The sequence below is a fragment of the Perognathus longimembris genome, chromosome 17, assembly GCF_023159225.1.
Source record: "Perognathus longimembris pacificus isolate PPM17 chromosome 17, ASM2315922v1, whole genome shotgun sequence".
Classification (NCBI taxonomy): Eukaryota; Metazoa; Chordata; class Mammalia; order Rodentia; family Heteromyidae; genus Perognathus; species Perognathus longimembris.
The window spans coordinates 56118733-56138492 of record NC_063177.1 but is presented as its reverse complement, the minus strand read 5'-3'; the positions used below and the strand labels follow the sequence as shown (position 1 = coordinate 56138492).

Below are 19760 nucleotides of genomic sequence, written 5' to 3'. Positions count from 1 at the left end.
TCCTCTCTCCTGTGAGTGCTCTGTCTGTCCTCTCTCCTGTGAGTGCTCTGCCCGTCCTCTCTCCTCTGCCCGTTCTCTGTCATCTCGCCACATGCCTGCTCTTCAGCAGTGCTGGCTGCCTTGCTAGATGGCCACTGTAGGAAGATGCCTGCCTGCCTTGTCTTCTAGAGGAAGGGTTGGCCAGAGTAAGGCATTTTTGTATATGGCAACAGTTGGCTTCTGTTGTGTTCCTGAGTCCTTCTAGAAGTTGCTGTAGAGAGACAAGAACAAGGCAGGACCAACTGAGCCTTGGGAGCTATCCCACATGGTTAGGAGTATAACTAGATTGTGCCCTGTGGTGTTGATGTGGTGTTGTCGTTTTTATTTTGCTTATTCTTCTGGGCATATGGGCTGTGTAGCCCCGGGCTTCGTGCATGGTGGAAGAATAAAGTGAGCCTTCTACCACTAAGTGATCCCCTCCCGATGCCAGGATCCTTAAGGTTATTTGTATCTAACTGTATTTCAGATTTATACTTCTATGGCCTCGCTCTGCTGCTACAAGGGGTAAACAAGGATATTCATAGACACCAGTCTGCGTCGTAGCTAATAATGGCTAGCTAGCTTTGAGTTTCTTATTTTACAGCTGAATTTGCCACGTACCTGAATTTCTGCCGTTCACTGCGCTTCGATGACAAGCCCGACTATTCCTACCTGAGACAGCTCTTCAGGAACCTGTTCCACCGCCAGGGCTTCTCCTACGACTATGTGTTCGACTGGAACATGCTCAAATTTGTAAGTGCCACTGCCGACTTGCTCTGTTTCAGAACTTGGAATGGCGAATGTCCTCTGGTAGCTGGCACATGACCTTTCATATGTGAGGCCCAAGGTGCATTTGTTGAGCTGTTAATTTGAGTACTGAGGAGCAAGATGCCTACAGACACACACAGGGAGGCACTACGTAGGCCCAAAGCAATAGCTTACTCGGGGCCACCATGTGTGGATTGCTGGGTTTCCTTAGTTGAAATGTCAGGCCGCCTCTTTCTGTAATCTTGTTTTGTTTTGTTTTGTTTGCCCTAAACAGGACTCAAACTTGGTATCTGACACTTACGCTCATTGGCTGGTGCTCTGCCACTTGAGTCACACCTCCAACCCCTCAATCCTTAATTCAGAAGATGAGAGCTACTGTTCTTTAATTTGTATTTATCATTATTATTATAAAGATGATATACAGAGGGGTTACAGTTACATAATTCAGGTATAGAATACATGTACTTATGGACAGTGTCACCCCTCCCTCGCTCTCTCCCCGCTTTTCCCTCCAGTCCCCATCTGCAAGTTGTAGAGTTCATTTTTCACGTGGTGTCCAGTGAGTGCCACTGCCTGGAGGTACTTCTGAAGGAGTTTATTTTTTGAGGCAGGCTTTTCTTGGATTCTGGGGCACAGGCAGCCCTCCCACTGATCCTGCCAATACTTAACAGGCGTGTGCTACCACACATCCAGCTTACAAGGTCTTTGTTACAATTGCCTTTGTACTACTCTTCTTCTACTCTTGCTGGGCTTGTTTGCTCGTGGCTGGTGAGCTACCCGCCATTTTTTGTTGGCGGTTCCCTGGACCCACCCTCCCTGCTCTCAGCTCCACCTGGGTTCAGAATACCCTTCAGGAAAGCTGGTGTTGAGTTTGGCTGCATTACTAGTCTAGTTGTACCTTTGTCTTGCTCAGTTTACCCTGGTGTGTTCACCGGCGGTGAGTGTGAGCGTGCTTGGGTGTGGAGACGGGGGCCTCAGAACTTGCGGCCGCCGTCCCTGCGGCAGCCGGCGACGCGCACTCGAGGCATGGAGATCCAGCTTCTGTGGAACGCAGTGTTGTTTTCACTTAAAATTTGTCTTTTAAGCTCGCCTCGCATGCTTGAAGCCCTGGGTTCCATTCCTCAGCACCACATACACAGAAAACGGCCAGAAGTGGCGCTGTGGCTCAAGTGGCAGAGTGCGAGCCTTGAGCAAAAAGAAGCCAGGGACAGTGCTCAGGCCCTGAGTTCAAGCCCCAGGAGTGGCCAAAAAAAGTTGTCTTTTGAGTCGGGCTTAATGGCTTACTCCTGTAATTTCAGCACTCCTGAAGGCTGGTTGAGTTCAGTTACAGCCCGCCTAGGCTACATATTGGCAACCTGTCTCCAAAAATGAGGTTTTTTTCTTTGTAGTTTGAAATAGAAATTGGAATCTGTGGGTGATACAATCAACTGGTTGAAGAACAGAGCGATTTCCTTGGATTCCAAGCCAAAAGCTCTGCCAGGCATCTTTGCCCAGCCCAGTGAGGAGGGGATGAACTATCCTGCCCGAATCTGGTGCTGCTCCTTGTGCGCCTGGCCTGGCCTGGCCCAGCCCAACCGTGGGAGAAAGCCTGCAGGGGAATTTGCCCGGGTGCTGCTTCTGAGGACCGTGCAGCTTCTCTCCCTAGCGTGGTTCTGAGCTTGGTTGACCCTCCTAATAGGCCATGAAGACTTGATCTCGAAAGGGCTAATTTGTATTACTGGCTCTGCTGACTGCAACCTCTCGGCTCTACCATGTGGCTTAACAGCAGCTCCAGAGTGCCTGTGGGAAGTGGACAGGAGTCCAGCAGCCCAGGCTGGCAGTAGGATTTGACCACGAACGCTCGCTAGCAGAGCCCCAACTCATAGCCTTGGTAATTAGAGTAAAGTAGTTGCACCTACCTAGTAGTACCTAGTAGTAGTTGCACCAGCCTAGCCTGGGCCTCGGTGTGCAGAGCACGGCTGGCCTCCGCACAGTGTGAGACGCCCCGGGGGCTGGGTCTGGACTCAGGTTGGACCTCACGACCTGGTGTACCACCCGCACCTGAGTGCTTCCCGGCGAAACATTTGAAGAGCTCCAGATGGCACCCACTCCTTTATGAAAGAGAGGTCGCAGCTGCTAACTTGCTCTGCTGCCCTGAGTAGCTGTGCCAGGGTGGTCGGCCCCAAGTGCTCCATGGTGGTGTCAGCCAAGATCCGTTACCATAGCCTGGTTCCCTTCTGTTGTGTTCTGTTCTCGTCCTTTTTATTCCTCCTCAGGGTGCCAGCCGGGCTGCGGATGACGCTGAGCGGGAGCGCCGGGACCGGGAGGAGCGACTGAGACACTCGCGGAACCCAGCTACCCGTGGCCTCCCTTCCACAGCTTCTGGCCGCCTGCGGGGAACCCAGGAAGTGGCTCCCCCTACGCCCCTCACCCCTACCTCACACACAGGTGAGCATACCGTGTGCCCTGGGAGCAGAGACGGGCTCTCCATCCTCTCCAGTGTGCAGCCCGCGGGGATCCTAGGCCAGCACACTTGGTAGTTGAGGATGCGTCCCCCATTTTAGTCAGTTGTTGCTCCCGAGAGTACATGGGCCTGGGGCAGAAGCTCACAGTGGCCCCTCGGAAATGTCCCTTTCATGGAACTTACCCTGTTAAGGATTGAGTTCCCTGAAAACTGTTTTGATAATTTGCTGCTTCTTTTCCTACGCATTGTTTTCATGGTGTAAGATATTCCTGGATGTGTGTGCGTGTGCACGTGCATGTGTGTGCGTTGCTAGGATTGGACCCAGGGAGGGCGTTCCTCACCCATGATGAGCAAGCACTCTCTCGGGGGCCCCTCCTTGCCAGCCCTGCGTGGGCTCGCAGACGTGGCTGCTGTCCTGGAGAGAGCCCGTCGGGTGGGGCGCTTCACAGGGTGGCTCGGAAGCACTTGCCTGTGATCCTGAGCTGAACGTAGGTGTGGCCTCCGCGGCACCCACTGGCTACTGAGATGCCCAGGCAGACAGGAGTCCTTACGAACCCTGGCTTTTCTCCCTCTGCTCCAGCCAACACCTCTCCTCGGCCTGTCTCTGGCATGGAACGAGAGCGAAAAGTGAGCATGCGGCTGCATCGTGGGGCCCCGGTCAACGTCTCCTCATCCGATCTCACGGGCCGGCAAGATACCTCTCGCATGTCCACCTCACAGGTATGTGTGTGGCACTCTCAGAGCCCAAGAAAGCCAGGCCCAGGTGTGGGGTGCGTTAGCCTGTATGGGTGCCAGGCTCAGAGCTGGGTGGGGTGTGCTTTGTGAAGGGTGAAGGGTCTGTGTCCCTGTTCCCCGGTCTCTGAAGATTTCTACCTTACCTTGCTTCTTGAATGGTACCTGAGAGCCAGGCTGAGCCAATGGGCAGGTCTCCCAGCCAGGGCTGATGGGACCTGTGTGCTCTGTGAGGCCTTTCCTCCCTGCTGCTTGATCCAGGAGATTCCCACCCCACCACTGCCCTCCCTGGCAGACCCCACACCCGCTGGGGCCCGGCCTCTAGTGGCCAGGGTCACCCTAGCCCAGTGCCTGGGAAGGTGGGGCTGTGGAGGAGGAGGCCTGTCAGGGCCCAGGCCTCCCTCAGGTCACTGTGTGGTCTCCTAGCGGTGCGTGCAAGACATCCTTTCATTGGTCTTTTCTGTGCTGATGAGGGAAGTGGTCAAGGAAGAAAGGATGGTCCACTGGAGCCAAGACCCGGAACATCCTTAGTGCTGTCCCTGTGCACATTCCCTAATGTGCTTCTTCCAACAGACCATGTTTCCAAGTCCTCTGGCTCGTGTTAGGGGTCAAGGGGTGGGGGGTCATTTCTCACCAGCGTGCTTGGGGGGTGGGGGGTGCTGCCAAATGAGCCGGAATCCCAGCCCTGGTCCTTGGTTGGGTGGCTCAGAGGGTGGGGCCTGGTATAGGATGCTGCTGAGCACGAGGGGTGAGCAAAGTAGGGGTTCATTGGGGTCGCTGATGGACCACTCTGGGGAGAGGCAGTCAGGACTGCTGAGTAACTGGAGTGTTCATCATTTCTGGGTGGGTTTTTCTGCATGACAACTTCCTTCCATGAACCAGGGACTTTGAGGGACCTCCCCCTGTGGCTGAGATTATGTCCCACCCCTGTTCCCTGTGTGTTATTGAACAGGCTTCTTCCCAAGCAGCCTGTCGTCCACGTCAGCCGGTCCATCAGCACGTCCTGGGAGGGGCCCTCCTGTGCGCGCTTGAACGTCCTTTGCCAGTTCTTTGGTAGTCAAAGACTTAAGAAAGGGACTGCCAGCCAAGTCACCAGGGGCTCACACCTGTAACCCTAGTTACTCAGGTGGCTGAGTTTCCAAACCACTTAGGCACACAGACCCAGGGACTCTTACCTCCAATTCGCCAGCAGAAAGCTGAAAGTGGAGGTATGGTTCAAGTGGTAGAGTGCCAGCTGTGAGCAAAAAAATAAATAAAAATGAGAGTTCAAGCCCTGTACTGGCACAAAGAAAAGGGGACAAGTGTGTGTGCATGTATAAATAACAAGACCTTTTGGAAGTTTGGGGTCCTGGAGTGGCCCAGGTGTCCTTTACTCATCTGCATGGCCTGGCCCTGGCCAGCACCGGGTGTGGCTGTCTTGGCCTCAGAAATGGTAAAGAAAAGCACTCTTCCGTTCACGTGGTGAGCTTGGAACGCCACTTGTCCACGCTGGCTTGACTTCGCATTTCTGCATGAAGAACTGTGATGTGCGCTTGCATATTCGGGGGGGCTCTGGGTGTTTTCCTTCCAGGAAGCGCACCTCAGCTTTTTCCTCTGAAGACTGCTCCTACTCGGGTTGTCCCTGGTGTGGCCACACTGTCCAGGGCCGGGCATCAAAGGAGCCCCGCGGCCTTGTCCCCACTCAGTGACGTTCGCCTCTAACCCCAGCAGCCATTTTGAGTCTAAAGAGGATGAATGAGCTCTTCTTTCTGTCTGCTCTTTCTAGACCCCCCAGTCAGGCCTCTGCCCTGGTAGTTTGGAAGTGGAAGGGCCAGGGAGGTCACCTTTCAGTTTTGTAATGGCCCTGGAGAGTCTAGGGTTGGTGGGTCTGTTCCGAGTGCAGAGGCCCTGGCCCTGGGTACAGCCTTGTTCTGAGGCCACACCCCCTCTTGGCTGCTGCTCCTCTGGGAGCCGGTGCAGCAAGGCTGCGCTCCCTTGCTGTGGTGACACCCCGGCGTCATCCAGGTCGCTGGACACCCTGCCTGCTGGACCTCACCTCTTTCCTGCCATTGCGTGCAGACAGCAGCTTCCACCTGGCCCTTCCCTGAAAGGCGCTCAGGTTAGCAGCCCAGTCCTCCAGGGATTCCACTGTGCCCACAGCCTGTCCTGTCTGTGTGTGAATTGGTTCCTCTCCATCAGCTGAACATGTCTGGCCACCGAGTCTGTTCGGGGACTTTTTCCTTGGTGGAGAAGGAAGATGGTGGGCATCTAGCTTGTGTGCATGGGTACCAGTTACTTGTTTAGATGGCTCTCCCCGAACGAAGGTGTGCGCCTTGTGCTCCCCTTAGTGAGGAGGTCATCCCTCCAATTGCATGGTGTCGTGACCCAGTTTGCAGGGCCTACCCGGCCCTGCCATCCAGTGGGCACTGGCTTTTCTTAGTGCAAGAGCGATGAGGCAAGTCCAAGCTCTGCCTTCCTGGTTCTGGTGGCCCAGGCGTAACCACTTGTCTGAGGCCGGTCTTGAGAACCGTGTGGAGACGCGCTTCCCTGGGCTCCCCACTGCGGCCCCGTCCGTGTCTACGGACCTGCCGAAGGCAAGCCTGGACACGGGCCAGATGTGAGCGGTCAGGGGGCCAGGGCCTCCCAGGCTGGGCCCAGTGGCGCGCTTACCAACAGCTGTCTTTTCCCCATCTCAGAATAGCATTCCTTTCGAACACCACGGCAAGTAGCTGCTCGTCTCCGTTGGAAGGCAGCACTGGGTGAGTGTGGTCGTGGTGGGGCTCGGCAGGCAGCAGGCTCTGGGTGGGGGGAGCGACCACTCCCCACCGGCCACGGGGCTTGCAGCAGGTGGGCTGGGCTTGCATGCCAGGCGTTGGAGGTGTAGAGAGGCCTTTTCTGCTTTCTCGGTTCTTCTCGATGTATGGGTTCTGGAGCGGCTGGGATCGGCTGCTCAGTTGGAGGGGGTTGAGCCATCCTTAAGTCTCTGGACAAGGAAACATCCCGCCATGCCTCTGGCCTCCCTGTGACCACAGTCTGCTTGCCAGTGCTGCCCTTGGGCCTGGCTCCCGGCTGCTCTGGTGGAGCCGCCTCGTCTGGGCAGTCGTGCTGGGGTGTGTGTCTGCCATGCTCGGCTGAGTGATGCCACGCTTGGTGTTGGGGCTCTTGAGCTCTTGCTGCGTTCAGGCTCCTGGTGATCTCTGCCCATCTGGCTTTCTTAGTCATCCCTCTTCCTCTCTTTCATTCACCTCTGTCCTCATTTTGTGTTTCTTCCCAACTTGGTCCTTGCCCATCTCGTCCACGCAGCTGTCGTCTGTATTAGCCCCCGCTGTCGGCGCATGGCTGGCGTCCACGCCAGGCTCCTTTCTCGTCAGCCACATGGCCCTCGGTGGCTCCTTCCGCCCCAGAGGGAGCTTGAGCTTGGTGGGAGGGGGAGGCGTGGCCGCTGGGAGACCTGCTGCCGTCCTAACTTGGTGTGCTCTTGGAAATGCATTGAGGAGAACTGCTTTTCGTGTCTTCCCTGAGGAGGCGTGGCTTTGTGGAGGGAGCACCGAGTTCTTCCCGGGAGGGGAGGCCAAGCTGTCGCTCTGCCGTCTCCTTGCTTGCATGCCTCATCCACCTTTCCCCAGCTTCCCGCCACTGGGTCTGCTCAGCATAGCGTCCTGGCCGTAGAGGTGCTGGGCGCGGCCAGGGCCGTCGCTGGCCTGTCCCCTCCCCCACGCGCCATCCTGTGGTATTTGTGCCCAAGCACCTGGCTGGCCCGCTCCTCTGGCCTCATGCTGACCTTGTCCTGTGCTTTGGCTCCGACAGATTCCCGGTCGGGTGGCTTCCAGTGGTCTTCAGTCTGTCGTGCACCGATGAGAACTCTCCTTTTTGCTGTGAAGGGCAGACAATGCATGGCTGATCTACTCTGTTACCAATGGCTTTACTAGTGACACGCCCCCCGGTCTAGACCCGAAACGTTCACGCCGGGAGCTCTCCAGGCCACTCACCCAGCGACGCCCATGGGGAATCAAAACACAAACTAGACGGACAGGCTCCACGAGCTGCCATCGCCAGGGGCCGCCCCCACGCCCCCACGTGAGCTCAGTTTTCACGGGTCTGGGAAGAAGAGCAGAGTATGGGAGACCATTGCAGAGAACCCGACTCCTGTCAAGAGCCTCTCGGCTCCCCCCAGTGGGGGCGACCTGCGCTCCCTGCCGATCCCACCGCAGCTCCCCGTCTTCTACTTGGTTAAGACAGTTTTGTATCATTTTGCTAAAAATTACTGGCTTAAATCTGTGTAAAGAAATCTGTCTTTTTATTGTTTCCTTCTTGTCTGTGTTCGCGGTCTTAAAAGAAAAAGAAAGGTTGACCCTGAAGAACGCTCAGAGCGGCGCTGGCTTGGAGCTTCTGTGAGAGGCGGAGGCGGCGGAAGAGGCCCCCCGTCTGTCGGGCCGTGTTGTTTTTGTTTTCTAGTGTTGTGCTGTCTACTTTGGAGAGGAAATTCTCATCAAAAGTCATGTGCGTGTGTGTGTCTTGTGGGTCTCCATCCGCCCACTTTCGGCATCTTGCTTACTGCCCTTCCCCACTGTACACTGAAATCCCTGCCGTGGCCAGAGCAGGTTGAGTGAGGGTGCGGCGGGCAGGTCCCCAGCAGACGCCAGGCGGCCTTTCCAGCAGAGGCGAGACGAGTCGAGAACTCTGGAGAGCTCACCCTGACAGGCCGGCGAGGCCCAGCAAGACACTGGGGAGGTCCAAGGTTCCAAGTGGAGTGTGTGGTTTGGGCTTCTGAGGAAGGATGGCGAGCCAGAACGTGGGGGTTCTGTCGGGGTCTGTGTCTGGTTATGTTGATGTTTGTTGCCTCCCATGCCTTTGAAAGCACTGCCAGATTGCACTGGTCTGTTGTCACCTCTCGAAGCCAAGGAGCAGGCTGTCCTGGGCGCCGTGGTTTGTCCAGAGAGACCAGCATTTGAAGGGAATCCACCTTGAAGTGCCACGCGGCAGCCGACTCCCCTCCACACGCCACCCCCAATCCAGTGGTGTGACACACGTCTACAGCTGGACACCCGGGTGGGGCGAGCTGGGGGCTGGGCAGCCCTGCCACCGGTGAGAGTGCTCAGGCTCTTCCCCCCCTTCCACTCTGCCCACGTGGGGAGCAGCACTGACTGGCATGGATGGTCTCCCTTCCTTCTGGCATCCTGTGCAGAGTTCCGCTGTGAACTGGGCTCTGGGGAGGGGGCCTTTCCAGGCTTCCGTGTCTCCCCTCCCACCTCCCCTGGCTCCCCGGGCTGACGCTGCGCCCGGGGGGTGCTTCCTAATCCTGAATGACTGCTCTGGACACTGGGGGGTGCAGGTCTGGAAATGCAGGGGGGGCTCAGGGTTGGAGACATTGTAACACTTCTTGTTGCAAACCCTTGGCCGGGGTGGGGCTTCCTCTCGGGGGTGAGCCGCCCGCAGCGGCCATCGCAGATGACGCGCAGGCGTCCTCGCCACTGCAGCCAGCCTGGCCCGCAGGCCGGACCCGCAGATGGTGCTGGCAGTGGACCCATCCCCAGTTGTTGAGGACGTGGCTGTGACGGTTCTTGCCTAATATTTAATCCCCATCATCACTTGCAGGAAACGTAGTTAGAATGTGTATCAACCTGTGTCTTGGTGACCAGTCTGAGCTGTGCGTTTGTACTACCACTGTATTTGTGTACTTTAACAATTGTGTACATAATAAATTCATAATGACTTCTACCTTTCCCCCCTGCCCCTTCTGTGTGGTTTTTATTTCATCAGCTAGTTCTCAGTGTTGAGCTCACTTGGAGGTTGGCATCCTTTCTTTTTCACCACGGGTGTTGGGGTTCTGTGAGGCGGGCACCAGGTGGGGGCCGAGTCCCCTGGGGGATCTTGTGGCAAAGCCCCTGGGAGGCCCGGGGCAGGGTGGGGCCCAGGCTGCCGGCCCACCTCCTGACAGAGGAAGGGTCTGACCTGGCCATGTGCACGAGTGCCGGCTCCCGACCAACCCAGACCCCATCTTCCCAGCCTGGGGCTTGAGCTGAGAACGTAGGTGTCGTCCCTGAGGTTTATTTGCTCAGGGCTGGAGCCCACAACTCCACTTGGTGCCCTCCTTCCCCGGGCGGCCTTTGAACAGCAGCCCTCTGTTGTCAGCCTCCCGAGTCACTAGGACTCGTTAGGAGCGTGAGACACCAGTGCCCGCCCTCTCAGCCCTTCAGCCCCTCCAGCCTTCCCAGTGGGAGCCCCCTCTGCCTGCTAGGGCACGTGCTGGAGGTGAAACCTAAGTGGACCCTCGAGAACCTGCTGTACACGGGCGGGCCCCCGGAGGCGGTCAAGCATGAGGGATGGAGGGGGGAAGCTCCAGGTGGGGGTGGGGCGGCAGCCAGGTTCCTGGCTTGGAAATCGTGTCCGTCCAACACGGACCCCAGCAGCAGCCCCTCCACCTCCCCGCGCCCTGTCAGGAACCTTTCCGTTGGGATAAGTCTTCAACCCAAAGCGTAGGTTGAGACTCCCTCCCACCCGAGGTTCTGTTGGGGTCCCCCCGCCCCCCTGTGAAGAATCCAGTTCAGTCTTGCCTCCCAAAGCCTCGTCTCCGGGGACCACCATTTCCAGGCGAGCCAGGCCCAGTGGAGGATAGGGCGGGGGAGCAGGGCCCGGCGGGGCACCTGCTGCCGTTCCTCCAGGAAGTGAGGACAGCGGGCCACGTCCTGCCACGCCTGGCCGTGGGCGGGGCGCAGGCCCCGTGGGGGCCCCTGCTGCTCCCACTTGGTGTCGGGTGGGTGCCAGGGCAGTCTGCTGGGACATGCGTGACCCTTGGGTGTCACCGTGAGGCTGCGTGGCCACGGCTGCCGGCATTGCCCACCGGCCGGGGAGACGGACGGGGGGGGAACTCCCAGAGCCACGGCTCGCCCGGCCTCCCGAAGAACGTGGCAGGGTCAGGGCGGCCCGCGTGCGGGAGACGGCCTGAGACGTGAGCTCTCGCCTCCTTTTCCTTGCAGAGGAGCAGGGACGTGGCATCGCTCCGGCTGCACCCGGCCCGCCAAGGTGCCCGCTGCCGTCCCCAGCGCCCACGACGCACCACCTACTGAGGCGGCCCCAGCGGCCTCTGACCCGGCTCCCAGCCACGCAGGCCACCATGGGCCACCAGGGCAGGTGGGTGTGAGGTGCCCGGGGCGCGCCCGAGCACAGCACGGGGAGCGCGCGGCAGGTGTGACCCCAGAGCGCGCGCTTGCCGGCCAACCCCGGGGTGAATAAAGGGAAGGCAGGAAAGTCTGTGTCTTAAGCCCACAGACAACCAACTGTCGCACTCAGCCCAGTCCCCTCAGGCTTGGCCGGTCCCGGCCAGCTGGAGGCCCAGCACGGCCGCCCGGGGCCCCCCGCCCCCCTCGGCACTCCTGGTGAGCGGGTTCGCTGCTGAGCCCTCGAGTCAGCAGGAGGGAGGGTTTTATGACACGCGGCGTGGGGGCGGGCGGGGGGGGGGGGAATGGACGAGGACCAGAGCCGCTCTAGTAACCAGGTTGTTTGTTAATGGAGTGGGACCAGCGCAGCAGGCAGGCAGCTCCCGGGATGCACTCCTGAGGCTCCTCCCCCCGGCGGGGGCAGGAGCAGGAGGGTGGGCGTGGTGGAGTCAGGCCCTGGGCAGTGCCCCCTCCAGCCTGTCCCGGACACACCCTCTGATTAAAGTCGTGTTGTCTCCAAAGCGTGGGTTTCTAGGTCCTTGGCCGCAGGGGTGGGGGCGGGGGCACAGGCTGCACGAGGCTGGCGGGCTGGGAAACCCCGGCGCGGGCAGCTAGTAACCGTGGGGCTTGGCTTCACCGCAGATCCACTTTGGAATGACACGGTGCCCACCCTGCCACCTCCCCCCGCCAAACTCTGACCCGCTGACCAGGCAGCCAGAGCCAAGCCGATGGCCCCGCCTCAGCTGGTCCTGTTGGTGAAATAAATATGAGCGTTGCCAGTCTCTGTACCTCGTCCCTGCGCCCCGCCGGCCCGGCCCGGCCCCTCACACGCTGGTTTCTGGGGTGTGGACCGCCTCCCCGTTTTTCTCGGGCTCTGCCTTCAGGAAGTGCTCCACCTCCTGCGAGTCCACCCTCCCGTCCACGGGGGGCTTGTGGGGCTTCTCGGCGGCGGCGGCGGCGGGCTGCGCGGCCTCACGCCGCTTCCCCATGCACAAGTTGCCCAGCAGCAGCACCAGGGAGGAGGCGAGCACCTCGGCGCCCGCCAGGATGAACACGTACTTGTAGACGCGCGTCGCGTCCAGCAGCTTCCCTGCAACGACACCGGGACACCCGTCACCCCCCGCTTCCTCTCTCTGCAGAGGCTAAAAATAGATGTGGCTTTGGGCATCTGCAGAGTCACAGGGCGTGCTCCGCCACCGCCATCACCCCCCCCCCGCCCCCCGCAGCTGCCGCTGGTGACGGAGCCCAGACAGGGCCGGGCTCCCTCCCCGAGACATCCAGAAGAAAGGGGCGCCCTGGGCCACCCCTCCCGCCAAGTCATTACCCTATTACTCATCTCACAGGGTTTCTTTGCCTTAAAAAGGGGGGTAGGGTAGCTGGGAATGTGGGTTAGTGCCTGCCTAGCACGCAGGAAGCCCAGGGTTCAATCCCTCAGCCCCCCCCCCCCCCCCCACACACACACAAAAGGACTGGAAACAACAGCAGTGGCTCTGCCCCTCATGAGCTGCCCCTGCGCCCACTCTAAGGAACTGCGGCCCCGACACAGGGCTGTAGCGCTTGTGCCCCTCCCGACACCGCTGTCCACGCTCCCCCCCCCCACTCACCGCCAGACGGGGGCCCGATGAGCACCGCCATGGCTTCCAGCAGCAGCACGAGCCCGATGGCGCTGGAGAACTTCTCGGTGCCCACGATGGCCATGAGCACCTCAAACTGCAGGGCGCCCACCATGCCGTAGGAGATGCCGAAGAAGATGCAGAAGACCACCAGGCCCCCGTAGTCGCCGGCCGTGGAGCCCGTCAGGTCGGTGAAGCCGTTGAAGAACATGGCGAAGCTGAAGAGGTACACGGAGTAGGGCCGCACCTTCTGGAGGCCCGTGATGAAGCCAGCCGTGGGCCGGGCGAAGATGTCGATGAAGCCCAGGATGGTGAGCAGGAAGGCGGCCTTGGTGTCCGGCACGCCCAGGTCCTTGGCGTAGCTCACCACAAACACGGGCGGCACGAAGAGCCCCAGCACCATGATGGAGGCCGCCAGCGCGTAGACGACGAAGCCGCGGTCCCGGAAGACCCTCAGGTCCAGCAGCCGCCGCGCCTGGCGCGGGGGGCCCCCGCCCGGCGGGGCCGCGGCCACCAGCGGCCTCATGAGCGCCGCGCACGCGCAGCAGTTGAGCAGCAGGCCCCCCAGGATGAGGAAGCCGCCCCGCCAGCCGTAGCGGTCCTGCAGCACCTGCCCCAGGGGCGACAGGGCGCACAGGAACACGGGGCTGCCCGCCGCCGCCAGCCCGTTGGCCAGGGGCCGCCGCTCGCTGAAGTAGCGGTTGAGCATGATGAGGGAGGGCTGGAAGTTGAGGGCCAGGCCCAAGCCTGCGGGAGGGAGAGCGGCCTGTGACCCCGCCCGCGGGGGTGCCCGCCCGGCCCCCGCCCCCCGGGCCCCCCCGCCCCCCGGGCCCCCGCTCACCGGTGACGACGCCCGTGGTGAGGTAGACCTGCAGGATGCTTCTGCAGAAGGAGGCGGCCACCATGCCCAGGGCGGCGAAGAGGCCCCCCACCAGCATGACGGGCCGGCACCCGAAGCGGTTCACGCACACGCTGCAGAGCGGGCCTGCGGGAGGCGCCGGTGAGGGGGGGCCGGGCCGCGGCCGGGGCCCCCTCCCCACACCCGCGGGCCGCGGGGACCCCGGGGTCTCGGCCCGCGTGGGAGCTCTGCCTCCTGGGACTGGGTACCGCCACCACCCACCGGCCGGCCCCGGCCCCGCCCTCAGGGGAGCCCCGGAGAGCCCCCCGCCGGCCCCACCTGTGCCGTAGAGCATGGCCAGCAGGATGGACGAGATCCAGGCCGTGTCGCTGTAGCCGATGCCAAACTCGTGCATGAGCTCCTTGAAGAAGACGCTGACCGCCTTGGGGAAGGCGTACGAGAAGCCCGTGATGACAAAGCAGCCGAAGAGCACGGCCCAGCCCCAGCCCCCGTCCGGGGCCTTGACGCCCGAGGGGCCCTCGTCCACCACGGCGCCGCCCATGGCCGGGAAGGCTGCTCGCCTCACCTGGAAGAGAGAGCGGTGCGGGGTCGACCTCCCCCCTGCCGCCCGGGGGGGGGGGGAACGGCGCAGACGGACGGGCGAGGCCCCCGGGAAGCCCAGGCTAGCCCCTGCGGCCGCCACGGCTCGGCCAAGGGCGGCCTGCTGGCGCCGGCCCAGGACCTTCTGCTCTCCTTCCCCCGGGTGTGGGGCCGACCCCCGGGCCCCTGGCTGGCCTCCCCCGCCCTGCCTCCTGCCTCCCCCCCCCCCCCCCCACTGGCGGGAAAGGGCCTTTAGGACTTGTCCAGGGCTCAGATCCGCTCCTGACAAGAAGAGGCGCTACCGAGGAGCGATTCTGCAATTCCAGCCCCTCAGCCGTGCCGGAGCGCCTGGCTGGCTCAGACCTCTCTCTACCCAGCCGGGGTGGGCCAGCCTCGCGTGCCCTCGCCGCCCCGCCCCGGGGGAGGGGGGGCCAGCTCCTGTCCACCCTAGGTCCACCGGCTGTGCAGGAATCGGGGAGGGCCGAAGACTGCAGCGTTGGGGTGGTGGGTAGAGGGGTGGGTGGCCTCTCGTCCCCCCGGGTAGGGGCTGCTCGTGGTGGCCCTAACGGGCTTCCCAAGGCAGGGAGCTAAGGGAGAACTCCTCCTCCCTGTCCCTAGCCGTCCAGACAAGCAGAGGCTGCCCGCCACCCCCCCCCCCACCTGCCTGGGGCTGACTTCCCTTTCTGTTAATTCCTTCCGCTCATGGGAAGCAGAGCAAACTGGGCCAGACCCCCGCCCCCCAGAAGCAGCGCCCCCCCCCATCCCCAGGCCTGCCTAGCAGCCCCCCCCCCCCCGCCCCTCACCAAGGAGACAGCTGCAGCAGAGCGTCGGGTCGGTCTCCGACCTGCAGCCTCAGTCCCGCCTGCTCCACCTCTGCCAGCACCCTGGGGAGACAAGCAGGCCCTGGTGGTAAGGCTGGCCGGTGTCTCTGGTGTGGACACCCAGGCCCCCACCGCGGGCAGCTCCAGGGGAGCTGGGGCCGGCCCTTCCCACTTGGCAGCTCACCCTGCGAGGGCGGGCAGGGACTCCTTCAGCCCCGGCCCCCGCCCTGCGCGGCTTCCCGCTACCACAGCCCTGACGGCGGGCGGGCGGCAGAGGCCAGCCCTGCCCCCGACGTGCAGAGCCTCGGGGACTCTGCAGGGCTCCCCGAGTGCCCGCCCACCTTCAAGGTGACCCTTCCCGACCACGGTCTTGGCCAAATCTGAGGCACCCCCACATACACACCTAAGACAGGGCCAAAGAAGGGAGAATCCAGCCATGGGCAAGACACTCCTCGGGAAGACTCCTACCCACGGTAGAATGGAGCTTAACAGACCCCACGATCATATCTGTGCGTGCGTGCATGTGTGTGGTACTGGGGCTTGAACTCAAGGTCTTGTGCTCGCTAGGTAGGTACCTACCACTCCAGCCATGCCCCAGCCCTTTCTGCTTTAATTATGTTTTAATAGACTCTACTTTGCCCGGGAAAGCGTGGGCTGTGATTCTCCCCGCTCCGCTTCTGTGGCTGGGATGGTAGCACGCACTGCCTCACCCAGCTATGGATTGGCGTGGAGATCTCTCAAACTTTTTGTTTTTGTTTTGGCCAGTCCTGGGGCTTGAACTCAGGGCCTGGGCACTGTCCCTGAGCTGCTTTTTGCCCAAGGCTAGCACTCTACCCCTTGAGCCACAGCTCCACTTCTGGCTTTTTCAGTGTGTGTGGAGCTGAGGAATCGAACCCAGGGCTTCATGCATGCTAGGCGACCGCTCTACCGCTAGGCCACATGCCCAGCCCCTCCAACGTGTTGCCTAGGCTGGATTTGAACCACAATCTTCCCAAACCCTACCTCCCAAGTAGCTGTGGTTATAATAGGCTGAGCCCCTGTGTCCGGGAAAAGAAGTTGACTAAATGTACATTTTAGGAATGCATTTCAATATAAATTGTAAGTGTGGGGCCCCCAAACCAGGATCCAGGGTGCTGGGGGATAGGGGTGAGCTGGGTTCCTGCACAGCTGGATTGTCTTTACAGACACAGGCCAGCTGTGCTTTAAGATAAAGCAGCTGAGGTCAGGGAGGGCAGAGTGTAGAAGCACTAAGGGGGAAAGCGCGTCTGCACACCCAGGCCCGCTCGCCCCCCCCCCACCTCATGAGCCATCCCAGCGTTTGCCCAGGGGACAGAGGCACCCCAGCCCCAGCCCTGGACTGCGGCGGCACAGGCCGGGCCCTCCGAGTGAGGGTTCTCTGCAAGGCTCTGGTTGGCTCTCTAAGCCAGAGTAAAGGGCTGGGGATTTTCCTGGTTGGCCTGAGGAGGAGGCCCCGCACGCGGAGCGGACAGGCTGGGTGCAGGCTGTGCTCCCAGGAGAAGCCCTGGCAGCCTTGTCTGGACCCACTGGGCCCTCCTCCAACAGCCTATCCGTGGGCACACGCAGCAGGCTGGCCTTTCGGTGACATTTACCCCCCCATGTGAACCAGACCAGAAATAACCCAGCCTCTGGGGCACAGAAAGCTGATCTGGGAGCTGGGGGGGAGGGCGCCCTGGGAGCAGCTCCAGCCCCCAGAGTCCTTGGTCACACCTCTGGGAGTTACCAGGGGCGGGGGCTCAGAACGGCCCCTCCTTGGAGGCGCTCTCCCCAGTCGGGCTGCGGACCCTCGGCCTCTCCCCTCGGCCTCAGATCGGGGTCTGGAGGCTAGCCGGGCATTCACGCAACCAGGCCCTCCCACTGGGCCTGTCAGCCCCCCCAAGGCCCAGACCCTAGATGGCTGTGGCTGGCCCAGGTGACCCGGGCCAGTGGGGCAGAGCCCGTGGGTACGGAGAGGAGCCGGGCAGGGGGCAGGCAACTGCATCCATGCCAACCACATTTCGGACCTCCGAGGACCAAGGAAACACGCTGGGGCGGCCGGGGCGCGAGGGGGCACACAGGCGGGCTGGGCGCGTGTCCCGGGGGCAACTGAGGGCCGGCTCTGGACCAGCCCGGGCCGGCACCTCCTCGCCACCCACCGGCACGCGGCCTGGGCCACCAACCCGCACGAGGCCTGGGCGTGCCGGGCCACCCACGGTGCGGCCCCGCCTTCCCGGGGGGGGAGGGCCGGACACGCCGCCCCGCCCCGCCCGCCCCGCCCCGCCCCCGCCCCTCCGCGCCGCCCGCCCCGCCCCGCCCGCCCCGCCCCGCCCCTCCGCGCCGCCCCGCGCCGCCCCGCCCCTCCGCGCCGCCCGCCCCGCGCCGCCCCGCCCCGCCCCGCCCGCCCCGCGCCGCCCCCCGGGCCCCACCGGGAAGCCAAGCTGGGAGGGCGGCTCTGGAGCCCTGGAGGCCCCGCTCAGCGCCCCCTCTGGGCCGGGAGGCAGCCGGTACGGAGCAGCGTGGGGCGCGGGCGGGAGGCTGGGGCTCGGAGCCCCGAGGGCGTCCGAGGGGGGCCGCGGACCCCAGGGCCGTTCTTCCGCCAGGTAGGCGGGGAGGGGCCCGCCGGCGGGGCCGGGCCTGGCGGGGAGGGGCGGGGCGGGGCCGGAGGGGCGGGGCCTGGTGGGGAGGGGGCGGGCCGGGGCCTGGCGGGGAGGGGGCGGGGCCGGAGGGCCGGGGCCTGGCGGGGAGGGGGCGGGGCCGGAGGGCGGGGCCTGGCGGGGAGGGGGCGGGGCCTGGCGGGGAGGGGGCGGGGCCGGAGCCTGGCGGGGAGGGGGCGGGGCCGGGGCGGGGCCGGAGGGCGGGGCCGGGCGGGAGAGGCTCCGCCCCCGAGGCCCGGGAACGTGGGGGACGTGACCGCGCCGAGGGAGGAGCCGCGCCGTATTGCCTGGAATAGGCGCCCGCGCCGCGCCGCCCTCGGCGGGGACCCGGGGACCCGGGGCCCCGGGCTGCGCGGGGCCTGGGGCTCCCGGCGCCGCCGCGCGCCCATCGCGCAGACGGAGGCCGAGGCGGGGAGGCCCAGGCTGCCGAAGTGGCCGCGGACCCAGGGGCCGCCCGTCCCCGCCCGCGCCCCGCCCCGGCTCGCGAGCCACCGGCGCCCCAGCCCGGGTCCCCGCTCATTCCGTGCCGCCGCCCGGAAAGGGCCGCCCCGGGCTCCGTGTGCCCGCCCGCCCGCGGCTCCTCTCAGCCTCCTCCCAGGGGCAGGGCCACCCCGGGCCCCGCACCGACCGCTCCTCCGCCTCCCGGACGGCAGCCTTCTGCGCCCCACTGAGCAGGCGGCCCAGCCCGGGCCGCGCGGGGCCCGTGACCGGGGCAAGGGCTGGCGACCACCCCTCGGCGCACACCCCGAGCCCTCGGGGCGCCCCTGTGCTCACCCTCGGCGCACACCCCGAGCCCTCGGGGCGCCCCTGTGCTCACCCTCGGCGCACACCCCGAGCCCTCGGGGCCCCCCTGTGCTCACCCTCGGCGCACACCCCGAGCCCGCGGGGCCCCCCTGTGCTCACCCTCGGCGCACACCCCGAGCCCGCGGGGCCCCCCTGTGCTCACCCTCGGCGCACACCCCGAGCCCTCTGCGCCCCTCTGTCCACAGCCCGAGTCCTCGGGGCGGCCCCTCCGCACCCCCTCCGCGCGGCGCCGGACCCCGGGCTCGGGGACCTCGCCGCCCCCCCCCCCGCCCTGCCTCAGAGGCCGGTGGGGCCGCCCGGCCCTGCTGGAGACCCGCACCCCCCAGAGCCCCGCTGCGGCGCCGTGCGGTGAAGCTGGGGACCCTGGGAAACCCGCACCCCACGAACACCGGCCCCCCGGCCGTGGCTCGGGAGGGACCCCCGGAGCCGGGCTCGTTGGCGCAGCCGTCCGGCCCGGTGGGGCCCTCCGACCCCGGAGCCCGACCGGTCACCACGCCGCCCTCTGGGTCTGGGACAAAGAGGTCCCCGGGCCCAGGCCGCCCCTCGCCCCTCTCCCCGCGCCGGGTCCCGGGGCCCCCGAGCGCCCCGCAAGGGGGGGGGGGCTTCACCAGCTCGCTCTGCCTAAGAAAGTCCCCAGGGGAGAGCTGGGGGGGGCTGGGCTCGCCGGGGCGCCCCACCGTGGTGTGCCCGGCCCGGAGCGGTGCGGGCTCCAGGGCTGGGTGGAGGGCAGCCGGGCGCACATGCGCCCTCCACCTGGGCGGGCTCCCCCCCCCGCAGGCCGCCGCGCGCCCGCGCCCTCGGGCCTCCCGGCGCCCCCGGCCCCGCGCCCCCGGCCCCCGACGCCCGCGTGGACGGGGGGAGAGCGCTGGCTCTCGGCGCCAGGTGCCCCGCGCCTCCGCGAGGACCGGGTGCCCGAGCGCGGGGACCCCCGTCCCGGAGCGCCCGGGGGAGAGGGGGCGGGGGGTCCCCGCAGCCCCGGCCCCAGCCGCTCAGAGCCCGGGGCCGCGCCTACCTGCCGCCGCGCCCGCCGCGCCCGCCGCTGCCCTCCCGGCTGCCGGGGGCGACTTTAAGCGCTCGGCTCGCCGCGCGGCCCGGCCCCCGCGCACGTCACCGCCGCCCGGCGCCGCCCCGCCGCCCCGCCCGGACCCCGCGCGCCGCCGCCCCGCGCCGCCCCGCGCCCGGCGGGCTCCCCGACGGCGGGGCCCCGCGCCCCGGCCCCGCGCCCCGCGCCCCGCGGCGTCCGCCCGCCCAGCCCCGGCCGCCCCGCGCCCCGCGCCCCGCGCCCCCCGACCCGGGCCTCCCGGGCGCCTGGCCCCCCACCCCACCCCCGGCGCCG

General features: G+C 64.5%; 3 protein-coding genes across 5 annotated transcripts in view; 2 read left to right on the top strand and 1 right to left on the bottom strand.

Moving 5' to 3' along the window:
* Positions 1-11262, top strand: part of Csnk1d (casein kinase 1 delta) — a 31140-nt gene extending 19878 nt beyond the window's left edge. Inside the window, exons 6-10 of one of the 2 annotated variants that reach the window (XM_048365153.1) lie at positions 623-771; positions 3042-3213; positions 3810-3949; positions 6637-6699; positions 7748-9664. In XM_048365153.1, the coding sequence (XP_048221110.1) occupies positions 623-771; positions 3042-3213; positions 3810-3949; positions 6637-6669 (494 nt within the window). In that variant the 3' untranslated portion in view covers positions 6670-6699; positions 7748-9664. Of the gene's footprint in view, positions 1-622; positions 772-3041; positions 3214-3809; positions 3950-6636; positions 6700-7747; positions 9665-10917 lie in introns of those variants that run through there. The other variant, XM_048365151.1, reaches the window with a different exon arrangement.
* A 163-nt stretch (positions 11263-11425) lies between these two features.
* Positions 11426-15067, bottom strand: Slc16a3 (solute carrier family 16 member 3). 2 transcript variants are annotated; one of them, XM_048365149.1, is made up of 5 exons: positions 14952-15067; positions 13888-14134; positions 13552-13695; positions 12702-13457; positions 11426-12187 (listed from the first exon to the last, which is right to left on the bottom strand). In XM_048365149.1, the coding sequence occupies exons 2-5, from the start codon at positions 14108-14110 to the stop codon at positions 11922-11924; spliced, it is 1389 nt and encodes a 462-aa protein (XP_048221106.1). In that variant the 5' UTR covers positions 14111-14134; positions 14952-15067; the 3' UTR covers positions 11426-11921. The 2 variants fall into 2 exon arrangements, with proteins under 2 accessions (XP_048221106.1, XP_048221107.1); XM_048365150.1 differs by lacking the exon at positions 14952-15067 and adding an exon at positions 14451-14483.
* Positions 15068-16880: 1813 nt separating this feature from the next.
* On the top strand, positions 16881-19494 carry LOC125366330 (basic proline-rich protein-like). The gene is made up of 3 exons (XM_048366918.1): positions 16881-16930; positions 17917-19124; positions 19202-19494. Exons 1-3 carry the CDS (start codon positions 16881-16883, stop codon positions 19492-19494), a joined length of 1551 nt encoding a protein of 516 aa, XP_048222875.1.
* The last annotated feature ends 266 nt before the right edge of the window (positions 19495-19760 follow it).